General features: G+C 39.8%; 1 protein-coding gene across 3 annotated transcripts in view; it reads left to right on the plus strand.

The window, feature by feature from the left end:
* The window catches only part of cyth1b (cytohesin 1b), a 231,499-nt gene that overhangs the window by 109,709 nt on the left and 101,288 nt on the right, over positions 1–20,502 (plus strand). The window contains exon 1 of one of the 3 annotated variants that reach the window (XM_041216749.1): positions 1,954–2,163. The exons of the other annotated variants lie outside the window; for them this stretch is intronic. Coding sequence (XP_041072683.1) covers positions 2,136–2,163 — 28 coding nt within the window. The 5' untranslated portion in view covers positions 1,954–2,135. Of the gene's footprint in view, positions 1–1,953; positions 2,164–20,502 lie in introns of those variants that run through there. 3 annotated transcript variants of the gene reach the window in all.

Raw genomic sequence — 20,502 nt, forward strand, 5'->3', positions numbered from 1 at the left:
TATGTTATGGTATATAATTTTATATTTATTCAAAATAATTTAGCAAGTTTTGGATTATTAGCTAATATAGGTGTGTTTGAAATGCTATGGTTTTTCTATTATGAGTAGTATATTATTAGTAACTAAACTTTTGTACAGCAAGAATTTCAATTTTAATTGCATCCCTCAATTTTTATAGCATCCCTCAAAGGAAAGCAGGGCAGTGTGTAGTGACTGTGAGTTTGACTTCTGGTAGGAGAACAGAGGGAACAGAATAAATGGAATATAAGACTGGAAAAGATTTATATAATGTGCAGTGTGACTGCGTTGTGATTTTAAAATGAGGATGAAAATCTTGCTTGATTTCCTGAGGCAGGGTGAGCCAGTGATTTGGGCGATTAGAAGAGTGATGGGCGTACAGGACTTAGTGTGGTTGGCACACAAATCACAAAGTTTTAAATGTGTTGGGGTTCTTGGAGGTGGGCAAGTTGTTGAGGTCATTGAAGCAGTTGAACCTCACTGAGGTGAAAGCGTGGATTAAGGTTTTATCAGTGGTGAGGAAGGGAGCAGTGGAGGTAGATAATATTCTAGAGAAAGAATAAGTCTTGGTGAAGGATGTAGTGTAGAAGGTTCAGTTGGGGGTCAAAGAGGTCTTACACCAAAAATTCCTCTTTTTTCCCAAAAGCAAGCCTACAATTTACAACAACAACTTATAGTTATATAGTGCCTTTAAAGTAATGGAATGACCCAAGACGCTTCATAGGAGCATGAAACAAAGTACAATGCAGAGCCGGATAAGATGATCAAAAGCTTTGTCCAAGAGGTAAGTTTTGAAGAGTGCCTGAAAGGAGGAAAACAAGATAGAGATGCGGTGAGGTGTAGAGAAGGTATTCCAGAGCTTGACACATAGGCAATTGAAGACACAACCACCAATGGTGGATCAGTTAAAGTTGGGGATGCTCAAGACGACAGAATTAGTGGAGCACAGATAGCTTGGAGGGCTGTGGGGCTGGAGGAGATTATAAAGATAGGGAGGGATGAAACCATGGAGGGATTTTAAGACAAGAATGAGAGTTTTGAAATCGAGACATTGCCTGGCTCGGAGCCAGTGTAGGTCAGCGAGCACAGGGCTGATAGGGCAATGGGACTTTGTGTGAGTTAAGATACAGGCAGCAGAGTTTTGAATGCCTCAAGTTTACAGAGTAGAATGTGGGAGATGAGCCAGGAATGTTTTGGAAAAACTCAGCAGGTCTGGCCAGACCTGCTGAGTTGTTCCAGGTAATTCTGTTTTTGTTTTGGATTTCTAGCATCCGCAGTTTTTTTGTTTTTATCTATAGGAATGTTTTGGAATAGTTGAGTCTAGAGGTAACAACAGCATTAATGAGAGTTTCATCAGGTGAAGTTGGGCAATGTTGAGGAGGTGGATATAGGCAGCCTTAGTGATGGCATGAATGTGAAGTTGGAAGCTCATCTCAATTAAAAGTGACAGAAATTTACAAAAAATGTTTTCAAGCACTGTTCATTGGAGGAATGGTTTGTAGTTTTGGGTGCAGTTTTAAATTGTAATTTAACATCACATCTTGTTTTAAAGAAAAGACAAAACAAAAAATGATTTTGAACCATTTCTTTGCACTTCCGTTAAATAAAATGAAATTGTAGGCATCAAAAGCAACTTCAAATATTACATGCTGCTACTGGCATTTGATGTTGCCAAGCCAGTGTTATTTTTGGAACAGGTCTCAAATTGCCTTTGTGTAAGCACATGTACAGGCCTGAGAATGCCAAGCTCACTGAGTCATTTCTCTCTTAAACATACAGGAAGGTCGCCAGCTCAACTGTATATGAGCAGGGTGTGCCTGTCTCAAGGGTGCTTGCTGCAATTAAAGTTCAACGCCTCCTTACATAGCTATCTAGCTGACAACCAATTGGAGATTTGTTGCTGTTACGCAGTAGCTAGTTAAAGTATACAAAGTAGTATGGATGTTTAGGATTGGCTCATGAAATGTAGGTATTGGAATGCCCCACCTGCTATTAACTATTGAGAGCTGTGTTAAGAATTCTTGGATCTCATGCTTGCCAGTTTAGGTTTCAGCTTCAACTCCTTCATTGAAACACTCTTTATTTACAAGTTATTTTGAACCACAATTTCTGGAACAATGGTGCTCAATACTGAAAGCGGTGTTGGTAAGTTTAAATATATGCCAGGAAATCCTTTTCCTTTTTCGATAATCACGGCAGTGTCTATTCAGACCGTCTGTTTAGTATTCATGTCAGTACATGTATTAGTTGATGTTTATGACTTCAGCAATAACAATGTTAGGGATGTTACTAAAATGTTGGATTAATAAATAAATTATTACATTTTTATTATACTTATCGAGCACAGATTTAGAAAATGAAAAATAATGTTTTTTTTTGGGTGGGGGAGTAGTGGTTAAATCTAGTACTAAACCAGGAATTGGGCAAGGCTGTGGCCTTACTACAAGACTTAACTTTACTAACTTTGTAACTTTTACTGCCAATTAACCCAGGATGGGGTTATAACAGGCTTTGGATAACTGAACAAAACTGGTTTTTGGGACCAATTGGTAGAACGTTAATGGGTGAAACAAAGATTATGGATCTAAATTATTACCACAATAACAACTAAAGTTGCAGTATCTCCCTGACGTGGCCTTACTTCTTGAAAGCAAAGTATACATCAAATAGCCACTCATTTGTGAGCAGTATATTCATGAAGCATCAGTGTTTTCTTTGCGGGTTCTATAAGAACCATATTGTGAAGGACACAATAGAGGCTGTGTTCCAATTCTCTATTTGTTAAGAGAGAGGCATTACAGTACATCAGAATATTTTACTTTATATCTCCTGTATTTGGGCTGTGTTTAGAAGCTTCATTACAAATATGTAGCATACTATACTGAAAAATTAAGCAAATTAAAATGCTTACTTTAAAGTAGGTTTCCCTGCCTTAATAGTAATTTTTTCAGCATGTTTTAATTTAGAAGGACACATGCGCTGGAAAGGTTTATTTCTGCTTCAACATTTTGCTTTAAAAACAACTTTTGGAACCAAAATAATCATATGATAGCTTTAAATAATTTTAAACAGATTTGTAATATAATATGCTACTGTCTTTGAGTCTTGCAATTAAAAATGGCACATCTTGTCATTTTGTTAGGACTGTTTTCTTTCATGTGATGTGGATGAGGCATTTCACCACAAGTAAAAAAAAAAGGAATTTAATATGAATTCTGTTTTCCTGGTTTGACATCGAAGTAATTAAGTTTGAACCCCAGCAGCTCCATCTTTTCCATGATTTCGGGCAAATCATTGGTATTTTTTCTGAAGGTATTATTGGTGGTGTTCCATTACCTCTAATTGATAAGAGATCCCATCCACAAGCTTGACTTAACTTGAAAGGCAATGTCAAAACATCATGGCCTTGATTTCTAAAATTCTCCTCTTGAACCCTGGTGCTTTGCTACATTGTTCAGTACCTTCACGAGTCTCCTTTTTGATCACAGTTTCAGTAACCTGTCCTGTGTCCCACCCAGTCTCCTTTCCCAGCCTTTTACCCCCGCATCCCACCTTGTAAGCACATTTGGATGATTTGGGCCGGTGTCAATTTTCATCTGTTTACAGTCCTGTGGAGTGCCTTGGGACATTTTGCTATGTTAAAGATACTAGAGAGTGCAAGTTGTTGTTTTGCTGCTCGTAAATGCTATATGAATCAAGTAGTAGTTGTTCCTACACAGTGACAGAGAGAAATTTTTTTAATGGAGCACATATAATTTTTAATGTTGTGTGGAAATAAAGCACATCTGACTGCAATAATCAGTTTCAAAATGTCTTTAGTGTGTTGTGAGAGTTTGAATGTGGTATTTAACATGTAGTCTCAGTTAGTCTTTCATCAGCTCAGTTTTGGAGAACATAATGCCGTTATTGTGTGGAATATTCTTGTCAACAGGGGATTGAGGACAGTCAGCATATATATCTTGTTGTGATCTGCTGTAAGCTTGATGGATACTTTGATGTTTTGATTAAATTGCCCCTTAGTATCCTGGGTGCAAAGTGGCGCTGTTCAGCTGGACTGCTGTAGAACTCACAAGTTATATTTCTCCAATGCTGGCAGATATTAATTCAAATGCAGTTAGCGCGAGTTAATACTAATTGACAAATCGACCAAAGAACTGGCATGCTGTGCTCTAGTTGTGATGATGTCCGTATCTGTTTTCATGTAGCTCATGAGTTATGCAATTATAGTCACTATATATTGAATTGTTTCCTAATCTTAGTATATTTTGCTGCGTTTGATTGAATGCTCTTTGAAATTAAACCATTATCATACTTGCTTAGAGGCTACTTGCTCAGTTAGGCTCCTGTGGTCTTTAAAATGTTGCAGCTGAAAGAAGAGGTGAAAACCTTCAGTTTGGGAAGTGGCTGAAACATTGTTGTTTTCCTGGCAATGTACTGTATGCAGCTGCTTTAACTATTGCATTCAGTATGCTCCATTATATTCTCAATCAAATGGATTACCTTTGGGGATGTGACCAGGTGTGCACAGTATTTGCCAATTTTATCCCCCAGGACAGAACATTAGTACAATTAGGTTGCAACATTTGATTTTTTTTCTTGTGCAAAGGGATCTGGCCAGAAATTCACTGCTGCTCTGTTCCCAAATGGTCGTCTTCACTGCTGTCTCGACTATCTTATGCTGTTTTTTCACTCTGGAAGCAGACTGTATGCTGCAAGTGGGAATTCCATGTCTTTCAATGTATCAGGTGCAGTGGTCTGATATTGGAAGTCTCTTTAGTGACAAGCTGTCTGGGGACGCCCAGCAGCTCACCGATGTAGTTTTAATGAAGCCTGAGGACCAATATCAGGTGAGCTTTGGACTGAATCAAATTTCTTCGTCAAATTTTCCTGCCTCCTTGTGGAGAAAGGCTTATCCATAAATTAGCAGCTGAGACCAAGGACTTAGAGGCAGTGGGAACTTTAGTCTGTTTTCCACTGTGAATTTTAATCTGTTTGGTAGTTAGAGCAAATTAATCAGCACTGCTCCAGATGACTGTACAAGTAGCGATTTGAACCTGAGGAAATGTTAAGCAAATCTCTAAATAACAGCACTAGTGTGACTAGTGTAAAGAAAAAAATGAATAAGAAAGCCTCCCTCCTCAAAAGTCAGTCAATCTTTCCCCCTTATAAATCAAATCAATTATATAAAATTGGAGGTGTGGGAAACATATGAAATGTATAAGTTTTGAAATAATCTTTATCAAGATTAAGGGAGCACAGTTTCATGAAGGTTTTTCTTTCCATGTTACAAGGTACGATAAACAGCTTTTAATTCTCAGCTCTGAAGTAGAGCAGGAATTTATTGTTAAACCCAATTCATGCCCTGATTTACTTTACACAAAAGATTGTAATTACAGTAAGTAATTGTATAGTTACTTTTGCAGTGTTCTGTAACACTGTGCTGGCCATCTGAGGACATAACTTGAGCAGCTCCTGTAATGCATACCTTATGGTAAAAGTTTTGCTATCTACTGCAAAGATTTTTGCAATGTTGAAGCACTTGGAGTATTTCTCCTCAAAAGACGTTCTTCTTGAGTTCTCTGCCCGAAGGCAGATCCGACCCACAGCGTTGCAACCTCCACCATAGAGATAGGGCAAGATGGCAGGTTCATCCCAGCCAGAACAGGGGCGAAACCCTTTGTAGTTGGCATCAATCTGATCCACACTGGCCAACTGAGCCAATCCAACCCCCCAGGGAGTCCAAATTGGTGTGACAACATACACTTTTACATGTTGTAGCCTGGAGTTATGGATAGTGATGGTAGGAGGTTCTGATTTCTTTCCATCACATGGCTGACCAGGAATCTGTTATGCCTGCAATTGGCATATGTTGGAAAGATTTACAAGTTGATACTTCACCTGTTTGGCTGCATTATAAACACGCTTTCCTTGGCCATCAAAAGATATTAGCATAGGTGAAAAGCTTGCCCAAAGAGAGCAGGATTTTAAGGAGAAGAGAGAGGCAAAGCAGTTTAGGGAAAGAATTCCAGAGCTTTAGAACCTAGGCAGCTGAAGGCACAACTATCAATGTCAAGAGTAGTCGGTCAAATATAATCCGCATAGGAATTTTCCAGAAAGTGGCTACTTTACAGTCTCAGCCATCTTTTGCTTTTATGTCCTTTTTTAAAACACACGTCTTCCTCAAAAATATTCAGTATGCCTGTAAGTAATTCGGGCTGTGATCCATTGTCATTGACAACAGCATCCTCAGTGTTTGATTAGCTTTCCACAGTAAGGCAGGCCTTGATAAGAAGACCAGAATTGTGTGGAATAAACCCTGCAGTCAGTTCCTTCATTTTACCACTATTTTAACTGTAGATAGTTACACTTTAAAGCAACTAGTACAGAATCCAAAGATGGGTTGGAACATAGGATCCTGTCCCGAAGAAAAAAAAGACCTAATCAATGTAAGTTTTACCAGGAATCTGGATTTTAAATTGGTTGTTTACTTTGCAAAGATTTATTTTTCTACTAGTGCTACTTGACAATACCTGTGCACTTAATCATCATCTTCTGGTATGTCCCTCCTGCTGTAGGCACTCTGTACTTCCAGACTATTGCCTACTCTTCTTCTGTTGTTCTAATTATGTGAAACTTAGCCAATGTATTCAAATTTCTCTTATAGGTGATAACCATAATAATATTGCAACAGCAGGCTCATGAGCTACATGATTTACATTGCTCAATAGTTTATTCTCACTGCACCATTCAATCTGACAACAATATTGGCTGGGAGAGTAAACATCACAGATTGAGTAGAGGTATCTATTTGACACAATTGATATTCAACTGCTAGGTCACACTGGAAAATATGTTTTCATCACTTTTAATTTCTTCTCATTTCTTGAGCACAGTGAGACATGCTGGACTTGAGTTCCAAAGATGATAGCAGATGGGTTTTGAGTGACCTCCAGTATCTCTCCTCCAAATGGCCAGTCTTTGCTGTCAGAAAATCATTTTACCAAGTGAGGCAAGCAGAGGACATTGCAAACAAACATGATCCGCACTTACCAGATGGCTGAAGATGGAAACTTGTGTGTAGATGCAGAGGCTGTGGGAAGGGTTTTGAATGAATATTTTGTCTCCGTGTTTACAAAGGAAAGGGAGGATGTAGATATAGTAGTCCAGGAGGAACACTGCGAGATTTTGGATGGGGTAGTCATAAAGAGAGAGGAAATACTCGAAGGGTTGAATTCCTTGAAAGTTGATAAGTCACCAGGGCCAGATGGATTGTTTCCGAGGCTGCTGAAGGAAGTAAGGGAGGAGATAGCAGATGCTTTGAGGATGATTTTCCAATCTTCACTGGATACAGGGGAGGTACCGGAGGACTGGAGAAATGCAAATGTAGCTCCATTGTTTAAAAAGGGATCAAAGGAAATGCCAAACAATTATAGGCCAGTTAGTCTTACATCGATGGTGAGCAAATTAGTAGAATCAATCCTGAGAGATAGGATTAACTGTCATGTGGAAAGGCATGGACTAGTCAGGGATGGTCAGCATGGATTTGTTAAAGGAAGGTCTTGCCTCACAAATTTAATTGAATTCTTTGAGGAAGTGACAAGAAGGGTTGATGAAGTTAGTGCAGTGGATGTTGTGTACATGGATTTTAGCAAGGCATTTGACAAGGTTCCACATGGCAGATTGGCCAGGAAAGTAAAAGCCCATGGGATTCAGGGTAATGTGGCAAACTGGATAAAAGGTTGGCTTTGTAACAGGAAACAAAGGGTAATGGTTGATGGATGTCCTTGCGAATGGAAAGTTGTCTCAAGTGGCTTTCCATTGGGCTCGGTGTTGGGACCCTTGCTGTTTGTGTTATATATTAACGATTTGGTTGTGAACATGGGGGGCACGATTGGGAAATTTGCAGATGACACAAAGCTTGGCTGAGTAGTGGGTAGTGTAGAGGATAGCCATAATCTCCAAAATGATATCGATGGGTTGGTGGAGCGGGCGGTAAAGTGGCAGATAGATTTTAACATAGAGAAGTGTGAGGTCATACATTTAGAGAGGTCAAACAGTTACAGGGATTACACAATAAATGCGAATATACTAAGAGGGGTAGATGAAGTGAGAGATCTTGGCGTACAAGTACACAGGTCCCTGAAGGCAGCAGTTCAAGTAGACAAGGTTGTAAAGAAGACATATGGAATGCTCTCCTTCATTGGCAGAGGTATAGAATATAAAAGTAAGGATATAATGTTGGAATTGTATAAAACACTGGTGAGGCCACAATGGAGTATTGTGTGCAGTTCTGGTCAGCACATCACAGGAAGGACGTAATAGCTCTGGAGAGAGTGCAGAGGAGGTTTACAAGATTGTTGTCAGGGTTAGAAAAGTGTAGCTACGAGGAGAGATTGGATTGGTTGGGGTTATTTTCCTTAGAACAAAAAAGGCTGAGAGGTGACTTGATTGAGGTGGACCAAATTATGAGGGGAATAAATAGAGTGGACAGGATAAAATTGTTTCCCTTGATGGAGAATTCTAGAACCAGGGGACATAGATTCAAGATAAGTGGCAGAAGGTGTAAGGGGGACATGAGGAAGAACTTTTTTATACAGATGTTAGTGGGTCTCTGGAATTCGATGCCCCAGTTGGTGGTAGAGGCAGAAACTTTAAACGTTTTTAAAAAGTACCTGGATCTGCACCTAAAATGCTGTAAGCTGCAGGGCTACGGGCTGGGTGCAGGGAGGTGGGATTAGAAAGGGCATCTGGGTGTCCTCGGGCTGGCATGGACAAGATGGGCCGAATGGCCTCCTGTGCTGTAACTTTTCTATGGTTCTATGGTCCACACACGAGCAGGACCCCAGCTCGTGTCCACTTTGAACTCCACTAATTGTGGTGTCTCACCACTTCCCCAAGCGAGATTGACTGACTCAGTACAGACCACTGATTAGAGCTCATCTTGCAATGCTATGCAACTGACAATTACTTTGATTAAAGAGTGGATGTGTAGTGGCAATGACATCCATAAAAAGAATGTCCTGTCTGTTACCTCATTCTCCTGTTCATGGGACACTCTTGCGATAATAGTATCATAATTTCCAAGAAATACATTTCTCCGTGATATTAAAAGAATATGATAGCAGTAGGCAGTTTCAGAAAGTTAGTTTCACCCTTCCTGAAAGCCTTTTCCGAATATTACAACTTCATCCTGTTTTATCAAGTGCACGTCGTAGCATTGCAGGATACAGGAAATAGATTTTAATCATGTTGGTGAGTTGATGTGCTCCAAACAACTCCATAAATGGATGGAAGATCAACATAGTTTTTGGAGTGGACATCTTAATGTATGAAGTTGGTTTGGAGTCCACTTCCTACTCACTGCGAAAAATTGTAGTTTGGTATCAGGAACTCAATTTGAACAAGAAGTTAATTGCATGGGGAATACTGAAGCATGCAAATAGCCCATTAATTATACTGATCCCATAAGAAAATGTGACTTACTTTGAAAAGTAAATTTAGAAGGGCACTCTTCTCACCAGCAGCCTTCTTTTCACTCATCCTTCCAAATTTTTCCTTTTATGAAAGAGAACCGATGTGAAACTTTAAATCCCATTGATGTTACATTGATATTTTAATATGTAAAAAGTGAATAGATTATGACATATCATAATTTTTGTTGTCTAATAATGAAATTCTGGAGGGGGGATGTAAGCTGTCAGCATAAGATACAAATACACATTTGCATTGCCTTTGTTTTCAAAGGCAGCACCAACTCCTCTATGAGTGAACCCCTTAAAAAATTAAAATATTATTGATCCCATAAAAAAATCAATTAAATTGAACCAGAACATGTTTTAAACTATCGGGTTCCATTGATGAATTATCAAGACCTTGGACCCGCTGCAGAAAGGACTTGCTTAATTGAATGATTAAAATCAAGATCCATCCTTGATTAAAACAGAAAATGCTGGAAATACTCAGGTTATTGCAGCATCTGTGGAGAGAAGCTGATCAGGCTACACCTGGTTCAGGAAGCTGATATTGATAATAGTGTGTTTTGGTCTGCTAGTAATATAGAGATGTTACAATACACAAACACAAACAAACTATTTGGCCCAACCAATCCATGTCAGTGTTTACCTTCCACATGGCAAATAGTCTGAATTACATTTACCCACCCTGTTCTTGTAGCAATTCAACATCTTTTCTTTCATCTATCTTTCAAATATAACCTGCTATGTTGATATAGTTGTCCACTCTGAAGAAACTGACTTTAACTCCAATTCTCTGCTTTGTCCATTCTATTCAACTTGAATCCAGTTTGCTATCCTCTCAATTCCACACCCCTTAATATTCTGTGGTTATTCTCTTGTGTAGTACCTTGTCAAATGTTTTCATAAAGTCCATTAACTTCATCCACTGCAATTCTCCCAACTACCATGTCTGTTACTTGTCCAATAATTCTGAGGTCTGTCACAGAATCACACAGTGCAGAAGAGGCCCTTCGGCCCATCGAGTCTGCACCAACACGTGAGAAACATCTGACCTATCTACCTGATCCCATTTACCTGCACTTGGCCCATTGCCTTGAATGTTATGACGTGCCAAGTGCTCGTCCAGGTACTTTTTAAAGGATGTGAGGCAACCCGCCTCCACCACCCTCCCAGGCAGTGCATTCCAGACCATCACCACCCTCTGGGTAAAAAAGTTTTTCCTCACAACCCCCCTAAACCTCCTGCCCCTCACCTTGAATTTATGTCCCCTCGTGACTGACCCTTCAACTAAGGGGAATAGCTCCTCCCTATCCACCCTGTCCATACCCCTCATAATCTTGTACACCTTGATCAGGTCGCCCCTCAGCCTTCTCTGTTCTAATGAAAACAACCCAAGTCTATCCAACCTCTCTTCATAACTTAAATGTTTCATCCCAGGCAATCTCTTCTGTACCCCCTCCAGTGCAATCACATCCTTCCTATAATGTGGCGACCAGGACTACACACAGTACTCCAGCTGTGGCCTCACCAAGGTTCTATACAACTCCAACATGACCTCACTACTTCTGTAATCTATGCCTCGATTGATAAAGGCAAGTGTCTCATATGCCTTTTTCACCACCCCATTAACATGCCCCTCCGCCTTCAGAGATCATTGGACACACAAGCCAAGATCCCTTTGTTCCTCAGAACTTCCTAGTGTCATGCCATTCATTGAATACTTCCTTGTCAAATTACTCCTTCCAAAGTGTATCACCTCACACTTTTCAGGGTTAAATTCTATCTGCCACTTATCGGCCCATTTGACCATCCCGTCTATATCTTCCTGTAGCCCAAGACACTCACTGTTGACCACCCGGCCAATCTTTGTGTCATCCACAAACTTACTAATCCTACCCCCCACATAGTCATCTATGTCGTTTATATAAATGATGAATAATAGGGGACCCAGCACATATCCCTGTGGTACACCATCCCTGTGGTACGTCAAGCACAATTATCTATTTGAAACCTGTACTGGCAACTTCCAACTACTTTCACTTCATCCAGATGTATGTTAACTTTTTCCTACATTAGAACAGTGACTACCAAAGGACACTTAATTGGCTGTAAAGGGCTCTGGGATATCCTCAAGTCATGAAAGGGGATATAAAGTTGCAAGTCTTTCTTCATTATCACTGATGTTAAGCTAACTAGCTTGTCATTTTTAACAATGGGTGTGACATTGGCCAGTCTCCAGGGCGGAGCCTGTATTTTCTAGTTTGGAAGTTGTTTATTACATGAAATTATTTATCATACTTCTAGACTTTAGGTTAGATAGCAAAATAGCAACCATCCAAATAAAAGTGAAGCAATTAAAAGAATCACGAAAGCAAGTTGTTATCTGCCCTGCTCTCGCTCACTGCCTTACTGGCATCACATCCGACCCCCACCCTTTGCATTGTGGGTGGTGGGCTCACGAGGCGGCTCCACGAAGCCATTTTGGGCTGAGCCTAGCTGGGTTACGTGGGTGGCCTGGCCACCAGGCAAACACCACCCCAAGGCTTGGCTCCAGGGTTGGGTCCTGGTATCCCTGTTCCGGTACTTATTTATTTTGGTATTCCTGTATCCTTGGGCAAGTTGAGGTGGTTCGGACATCTGAAAAGGATGCCCCCTGATAGGCTCCCACTGGAGCTGTACCAGGCACGGCCCACTGAGCAGAGACCTCGAGGCCGACCCAGGACACGCTGGAGGGATTACATCTCTCGGTTCTCCTGGGAATCCCTCAAGAGGAGTAAGGATCTGTGGCTGAGGAATGGGAAATCTGGTTGGCCCTGCTCAGCTTACTGCCACTGCAACCCACACCAGGAAAAGCAGTGTGAAAATGAATAGATGGATAGAATGAAAGCAAGTTAAGTAAATCCAGGTCAAACTGTTTGTAGTACTAAATTTCAGCCACAGAATATGGCTATAGTCCCTTGGAAACTTTACATGCTACATTATTTACAGCTGAGGAAGATCTGGTGATTGTGGAGGGCAGGTGTAAAAATGTTGCCATATGTTCTTTCATGTGAGAAAATGTGTTCACAAACTCTTAAGTTTTCTTGTTAAGAGAAACTAGACCACAGATGATTTCTTAACTCAGAATGAGGTGTTTGAAAATATTCTTCTGCTGTAATCTACAGATGATTTAAGCATTGACGACAATTACTCTAAAAGTGAGATGCTGAGCAGGAAAACACGTGAGACTTCAGGAAGTGGTTATGGATTTTGACATATTTTCACACTGAATGCAATAATATCAAGACTAAGATTGACATATTTACAGAATGGATTTAAAACTTATAAAATAATTCTTCTTTTGTTAACCTACATATATAGTTACATAATTGTACACATGTACACACACTCAACTATATTAATGTTAAGAGAAAACGCAAATTTTTTTAAAAAGCTGTCAAATTTTAAAACGGTACTTCAAACAATATACTGATCTCTTATGATAAATCCATTAGAAGTTCCTCTTGTATTTTGCAAATAGAAAATAGTCTGTACATTTCAAACTCAGCAATTAATATATTGTCCTGGTCAAAGCTTAAGACATTTGGTAAATTAACATGAAAGTTTTTATCTTATGAAAGTTGGAGTTTGATTGTGAAATGAATTAGGAATTAGCAGTCTAGCATTAAGTGCCTGTTAATCATTAGTCACCAGACAAAATTGTTATGTTTCTCAGTCATCTCGTATTTGGACAGAAGTGACTTATTAAGGAAACTATTCAAGCTGTTAAGGAACCCCACCCTGTTTACATCAGGAAACATATCCGTCAATAATCAGTCCAGTATTTGCAGTTAACCTTATCGTTGCGGTCATGCATTTGGTAAAGATATGGCTTAAGATACAAAAACAGCTTTTATAGTAGAAGTTTTTAGTGTAGGAATGTTCATTTGTTATCTTTCTGATCTTATCTTTTGTATCTAAGTACTAAAATACCAGCATATACATTTTAAGTTTATCTTTAATCCAGTTAATGAGGACTTAATATTTACCTTTTTTAAGTTATTGTTTGCTTGTATGACATTGCATTTGAAGCTGCTCTGAACTCGAACACAGCAGTATTATAGAAATGCAAATGTAATTACCCAAAGTATTTTATCAAAATGACAGGTTTTTTTCTGTACCATCAACTGCACAAGCAGTAGTATCTTTTCTCCCACTTACTCTCACATTTTCATATTATGCAGTTTTGAATGCTGTATATAAGCAGGGGCAAATGTGTCACCAAAATAAATAAGTTGGATTTATGTAGCATCTTTAACTTAGAAAAGCACCATAATGCGCTTCTTAGAAATGTAATAAAAAGGGTGTCAGAATCTCCAATGCCTGTGCACTTCCATTCTATGTAAATAATGTATGTTCTATGTGTATAATCTATGTGGGTAGAAAATTAGAATGAAGTTGAACACTTCCTTACCCTTAGTCAAGGAAACGAATGTGACAGGTTGAGTCGAGTTCTTAAATCTCACCTAAAGCAACTAGTAACTGAAAAATAACAATCTATTATAACTTTGATCTATACCATGAATGCCATTTAATGTCTGGGCTCAAATTTATAGACACTGGTAGGTGCATCTCACTTCCACGTCACCAGACTACTCTGTTAAGTAATTACTTTGGAATGGGCTTCCGATTCAAGTCAGAATTGCCATTACTTGATAAAATTCTTTTGTGCAAATGTAAAACCTTGAATGACGTACTAATTTTGAACTAGGCTGACCCCATTATTTTAAGCTAATCTGTTTATAGAAACCATAATTAAATGTTTATTCAAATAACTTATTTCAAATTACATTACTTACAGGTTTAAAACATGTTCCTTAGTTTGCGCAACAGTGCATTGAATTCACTCAGCTGCTCCAGGTTACACTTTCAGCAAATATTTTTCACCACTCAGCCAATACATTGAATCAGTTCTTGTTCTCAAAAGCGCCTGAAGCACCCTTGCAGACATGATGTTCTCACCCTGGTCATGCAAGTGACCATTCGCAGTATTTGGATTGGGGGTCTCTGACTTGTAAGATAGAGTGGCAGAGGGCTCTGAATGCTCCACCTCATCTGTGCTTATAGAGGGCAACAAGAATTTCACCCACACAAGCGTTTTCTCCGTCAGATAGAATTTAATTCATAGCCTAGTTTCTTTATGATGGAAGTTTGAAAGGTCTTGACCTGGAATGGTATGAGGTCTTGTGAACATAAGAGGGTTAGGAACACTCCTAAGTATTCTGTTAGTCAGGAGTGGCAGTGTAGTGTTCATAGTGGTTACTGGTAATCCAGAGGCAGAGGAACACAAGAGCAGGAGTAGGCTATTTGTCCCATCAAGCCTGCTCCACCACTTAATCAGATCATGGCTGATCACCTACCTTAACACCACTTTCCCACGCTATCCTCATATCCTTCAATCCACAAATCTGTCGATTTCTGTCATGAACATGCTCAATGATTGAGCTAGTGTCTGTGTGCTCAATCTGGAGAGCAGCTGGTCTAGTATTGCTTTGTTTTCTACTGGTTTCAATACAAGATTATTTTTTATATACTTACTAAATCATAGGATGATACGATACAGAAGGAAGTTATTTATCCAATTTTGCTGGTGCCAGCTCTTTGGAGCTAAAAATATATTTTTACATGAGGTGTCAGCTGTACATAGCAACTTTTAGTGTTTCACTCTGAGAGTTAATGATTTGAGAGCCAAGTAGTGTATTCTGTCAAAACTTGATGGAGCCTCTCTTCCTTCATTATCAGCCAAGCCTCTTTACCCCCACCACTGTCCAGGCCCCCTCTGCTAGGCGCTGTTCCTACGCAGGTGCCGATTCTAATGATCACTGCACACTGTAAATAGGATCCTTTCTCTTTTAGCATAAGAGTTCCTACCTGTAACGTGGTTGCAGAACCCCTTCCACGAGTGAAACCTTTTGGGTAAGAGCATTACAGAAGGGAGAGGAAGCAGGTGAATGGATGTCAACGAAAAGGGTAGGGAGAATAGCTGAGGATAAAGGAAAGAGAGAAATGGAGAGATGAAAGTAGGAGGCATGAGTAGAATAAAGGCAAGAATGAAAAGCATTACAGTGAAGGAGAGAGAGCAGGTCAGAAGTTTGAATTGATGTTTTGTGGGAAGTATAAGAGAAAAAGCTGGGAGTGATGCTTTTTGAGGAAGAAGAAAGTGACAGCATTTACTTGGGAAGTACCCTGGCATGAACAGGGAGTGTGGGTTGTTGGAAAGTGTTCCACTTGAATTAACTTCAATCGAATTGTACAGAAAAAGAGCAGCTACTATGGGGGAGGAGAATGGTGCCCAACTAAATGTGGATGGGTGGAAGGAAAGTACCAGCTTGAACAAGTGTAAAATTGTTTCTGATATAAAACATCAAAATTCTTGATGCCCTCAAGCCCTCCCACCCCCAAAAAATATATCATTGATTTTGTGTTTAATGTTTGGATTCCCCCTTAAGGGTGGCATGTATGGATGTTTTTTAAGTTAAGGAATGTTAATTATGCTTACAGTTTAAGTTACAAAGCCTATGTTGTTGCTTGTTCATGCCGTAGGCTTACAATCAGGCATTCTTGAGTTTTCTGCTGTTTGGAACTTCTTTGTTGTTGAAGCTTTTGATACATTCCAACTTAGAAAGCTATGATCACTATTTGGGTCCCCTGGTGAGACTATCATTAGTTTTCATTATTGGTCTTGTTTTCATTCAGTTATCAGGAGACCACAGGGATGAGGAATAGAGAACCCAATGGTTAAAGTTAAAACTAAATAAGTTAAAGATAGTATCACACTTAAAGAAAAAGTGTATAATTGTGCAAAGATGGGTAGCAGGTCAGAAGATTGTAACAGAATATAAAAAACAGCAAAAATGACAAAAAGATTAATAGGGAGGGAAAAATTAGAGTATGAGAGAAAGCTAGCTGGAAATAAAAAGAGTTTCTTTAGATATTTAAAAAAAAGTTAACAAAGTGAGCGTTGGTCCTGTAGAAAGTGAGTCTGAGCAGTTAATAATGGAAAGTAAGGAGATGGCAGCTGAATTGAACAGGTATTTTGCTTCAGTCTTCATTACAGAGGATACAAGTAACATCCCAGAAATGGCTGTAAATCAGGAAATGGAAGGGAGGGAGGAACTCAAGAAAATTACAATCACCAGCAAATCCTTAGAACTGCAGGTTGACAGTCCCATGGATTTTATCCTAAGGTCTTAAAAGAAGTGGCTAGCGAGATAGTTGATGCGTTGGTGTTAACTTCCAAAATTTATTAGATTTAGGGAAGGTTCCATTAGATTGGAAAATAGCTAATGTAACTCCTTAATTCAAAAAGGAAAGGAGACAGAAAGCACTAAGCTATAGGCCAGTTAGCTTAACATCTATCGTAGGGTAAATGTTAGAAGCTATTATTAAAGATGTTATGACAGGGCACTTAAAGACTGCCCCCGCCCCCCCCACCCAAACCACCACCACCATCACCCCCAGTAAAGATCCCGTCATTTGGGTGATTTTCTGAGGTGGACAGGGCAAACCAGAAGATTTCTTGACTCGGGTGGATTGGGGTGTGGAATCTGGGCCTAAGATTTTCATGCAGTAGTATGATTCTTAGAAATCATTAATAGGGTAATACTACTGTTTGTTTTTTTTCTCAAATGTTTCAACAACTAACTGTGATATGCTTACTGGGTGCTAATTACATTATCCCTGTTAAAATTTTCAGCTAGCTTTATGAATAATGGGAAATAATACTGATTGCAAGAGCAACAAGTAGTGGACAAAGAAAGCTGAGGAGGAAATAATTGGATGGATTAAGTAGTCAATGATTTATATGAATTGTTGCAGTGCCTTATCCTTTCTTAATGATTGCTTTTGTCAGAAGTATTTTATAGACTATCATGTTGGACCCAATACAGGGACACTGTGCTACAGAGTCAGTATTGGCAAGCAGTTGTAAATGATGTGACTCCACCTACTGTAGAAAACCAAAAGGGCATCTTATGAAATCCTCGTTGTCAGCTGTCCCTCAATTCGAGGATGACATCTGTTCGGGATTGTGGGCTTCTGCCATGGGTCTTCATGTGACTGAACAGCTCAATTCTTGACCCACAGATTTTGGGCACATGGAGCTGTCCCACAATGCAGTGGGGTACAGAGCGCAGGATTTGCTTCTTTTTCTTTTCTGCTGCCACTCTGCCTCGTCATTAACGCATTTGGATTCAAAGCATGATACAGCTTGATGGACAAATTGTCGCCATTTTGAACGATTGCTAGCAAGCTCCTCCCAGTCATTACTATCAATGCTGCCATGCTTCAAGGAGAGCTTCAGAGTGCCTTTGTAGCATTTTATTTGTCTTCCCCGGAACACTAGGTATTTGAGAGTTGAGAAAACAGGACCTGGTGGGGAGATGCTTTTCCACCACCCGGACACATTAACCAGTTCAACATAGTTGATTTTGCAGGAGATTTGCCTGGATGCTTGTGGAGCTGGCTTGAAGGACACCAGTGTTTGCTTGATTGTCCTCCCATTAAATCCAGAGGATGCGGTGAAGGCATTGCTGATGAAATTTCTGCTCTTATGTGTTGTTGATACACAGTCCAGGCCTCACTGCAGTATGGGAATGTACTGACGATAACTGATCTGCGCACGTGGACTTTGCTGACTTGCAGATGTCTTTGATGTCAAACATTCGCTGCTGTAGGTTGCAGAAGGCTGAGCTGGCATAGTTGATCCCATGTTGGATCTCCTCATCAATGGTGGCCATGTGGGAGAGGTAGCTTCCAAGGTATGGGAAGTGCTCAACATATTCCAGAGTCTCTCCTTCAACATATATGGGAGGTGGCAATTTGGCTGACCAGGTGTGGGTTGATGTGAGTCTTGTTTTGGCAACATTCAAGAACAGGCTGAGTCTCTTGTATGCAGAATTAAAGAGATCGAGAGTGGCTTGAAAATCTGGTGTAGAGAGGGCAACAACACTGCAGTCACCCACAAACTGTAGATCATGTATGTCTATGATGGTCAGTTTAGTTTAGGCACGGAGGTGACTGAGGTTGAAGAGTTTTCTATTTAGGTGATATTTAATACTCACACCAGAGGGCTTCCCTCAGTTATCTCAGTACAAATAGAACAGCACTCACCTCAGACACGGAAGGGATCAAATTCTGTTTTGGAACAATTTGTTCCATGTATTCAACAATTCCCATTCATTGTTCATTGCATACTTGAGATTAGAGTTGCTTTATGAGCCACATTTTGAATAATATAAAACCATTTTGTTTCCTTAAAATGTACATCTCTAGCCACTAAACTAAGAGTGCAGGAGTGTAAGTGGTAGTGGAGACCAGAAAGATTGTCTTGGATCTAAGCAGCTATATCTAAACAATTTTCCAGCAGGCTACCTGAAGTGTTCTGAGTGAAGAAGGTGCTACATCAAAGGCTATTGAGGAAAATAAAAGCCCATGGTATAGGGGGTAACATATTAGCATGGATAGAAGATTGGCTGACTGGCAGAAAACACATATGCATAAATGGGTCTTTGCCTGATTGGCAGGATATGAAGAGAGGAGTCCTGGAGGGGCCTGTGCTGGGCCTCAACTTTTTACAATTTACATAATGACTTAGATGAGAGGAGCAAAAGCATGGTAACTAAATTTGCAGATGATACAAGAATAGGTAGGAAAGTATGTTGTGAAGAGGACATAAGGAGGTTTCAGACAGATATAGATAGATTGAGTGAGTGGGCAAAAATCTGGCAGATCGGGTGTGATGTGATAAAATGTGAAGTCGTTTACTTTGGTAGGAAGGATAAGAAAGTAGAGTATTACTTAAACGGAGAATGGCTGCAGAATTCTAAGGTGCAGAGGGATCTAGGTGTTCTAGTGTGTGAGTCACAAAAAGTTAGTATGCAGGTACAGCAAGTAATTGAGAAAACTAATGGAATGCTATCCTTTATTATGAGAAGAATTGAACATAAAAGTGAGGACATTATGCTTCAGTTACACAGGGCATTGGCGAGACTACATTTTGAATAATGTTTGCAGTTTTGGTCTCCTTATTTAAGGACGGGTGTAAATGCATTGGAGGCGGTTCAGAGGAGGTTTACCAGATTGATTCTTGGAATGAGCGTGTTGTCGTATGAGGAAAAATTAGAAAAGTTGGGCTTGTTTCCACTGGAGTTAAGAAGAGTGAGGGGGAGTTGGTTGAAGTATATAAGATCCTTAATGATATTGACAAGGTGGACGTAGAAAGGATGGTTCCTCTTGTGGATGAGTCCAGAATTAGGGGGCACTGTTTTTAAAATTAGGGATTACCCTTATAGGACAGAGATGAGGAGAAAAGGGTTGTGCGATTTTGGAACTCTCTGCCTCCGAAGACGGTGGAGGTGGAGTCATTGATTATTTATAAGGCAGAGGTAGATAGATTCTTGTTAGGCCAGGGAATTGAAGGTTATCGGAGGTGGATTGGAATATGGAATTATAAATACAAACAGATCAACCATGATCTTATTGAATGGTGGAGCTGGCTCCAGTGGCCGAATGGCCTACTTCTGTTCCTATTTTGTATGTTTGTATGATCGTAAATACATATGTTCGTAAGAAGTGCCATGACTTAATTTAAATGGCTTAGAATTGGATGCGCTAAACGTGCCCTTCACCCATATGGAGTGGATTTAAGATCATAGAACTGTCAAAAGTGTACATGGCATTCTGCCCAATTTCCTAATTTCCCATTTAATAGTCACTGTTAGGTGCTGGCTTTTTTTTTGCAGAGAGTGTCTTCTTTCTTGCATGTAATGTTTATCTAATCTTGAAAACAGCTGAACTTTGTCAAAACAGGAGGAGCTGAGAAAAGGGGACACGAGAAAGGAGCTCTGAGAACAGAATCTTTCACGTAACCTTAAGGGGTAACAAAGCATCCAAGTAAATGCCCTATGGTAGTCAGCAAGTCAAATTAACACCAATCATGTTAAATATGATGTTGTAATAGTTTTCAGAT

This window comes from Carcharodon carcharias, chromosome 22 (genome assembly GCF_017639515.1).
Source record: "Carcharodon carcharias isolate sCarCar2 chromosome 22, sCarCar2.pri, whole genome shotgun sequence".
Lineage (NCBI taxonomy): Eukaryota > Metazoa > Chordata > Chondrichthyes > Lamniformes > Lamnidae > Carcharodon > Carcharodon carcharias.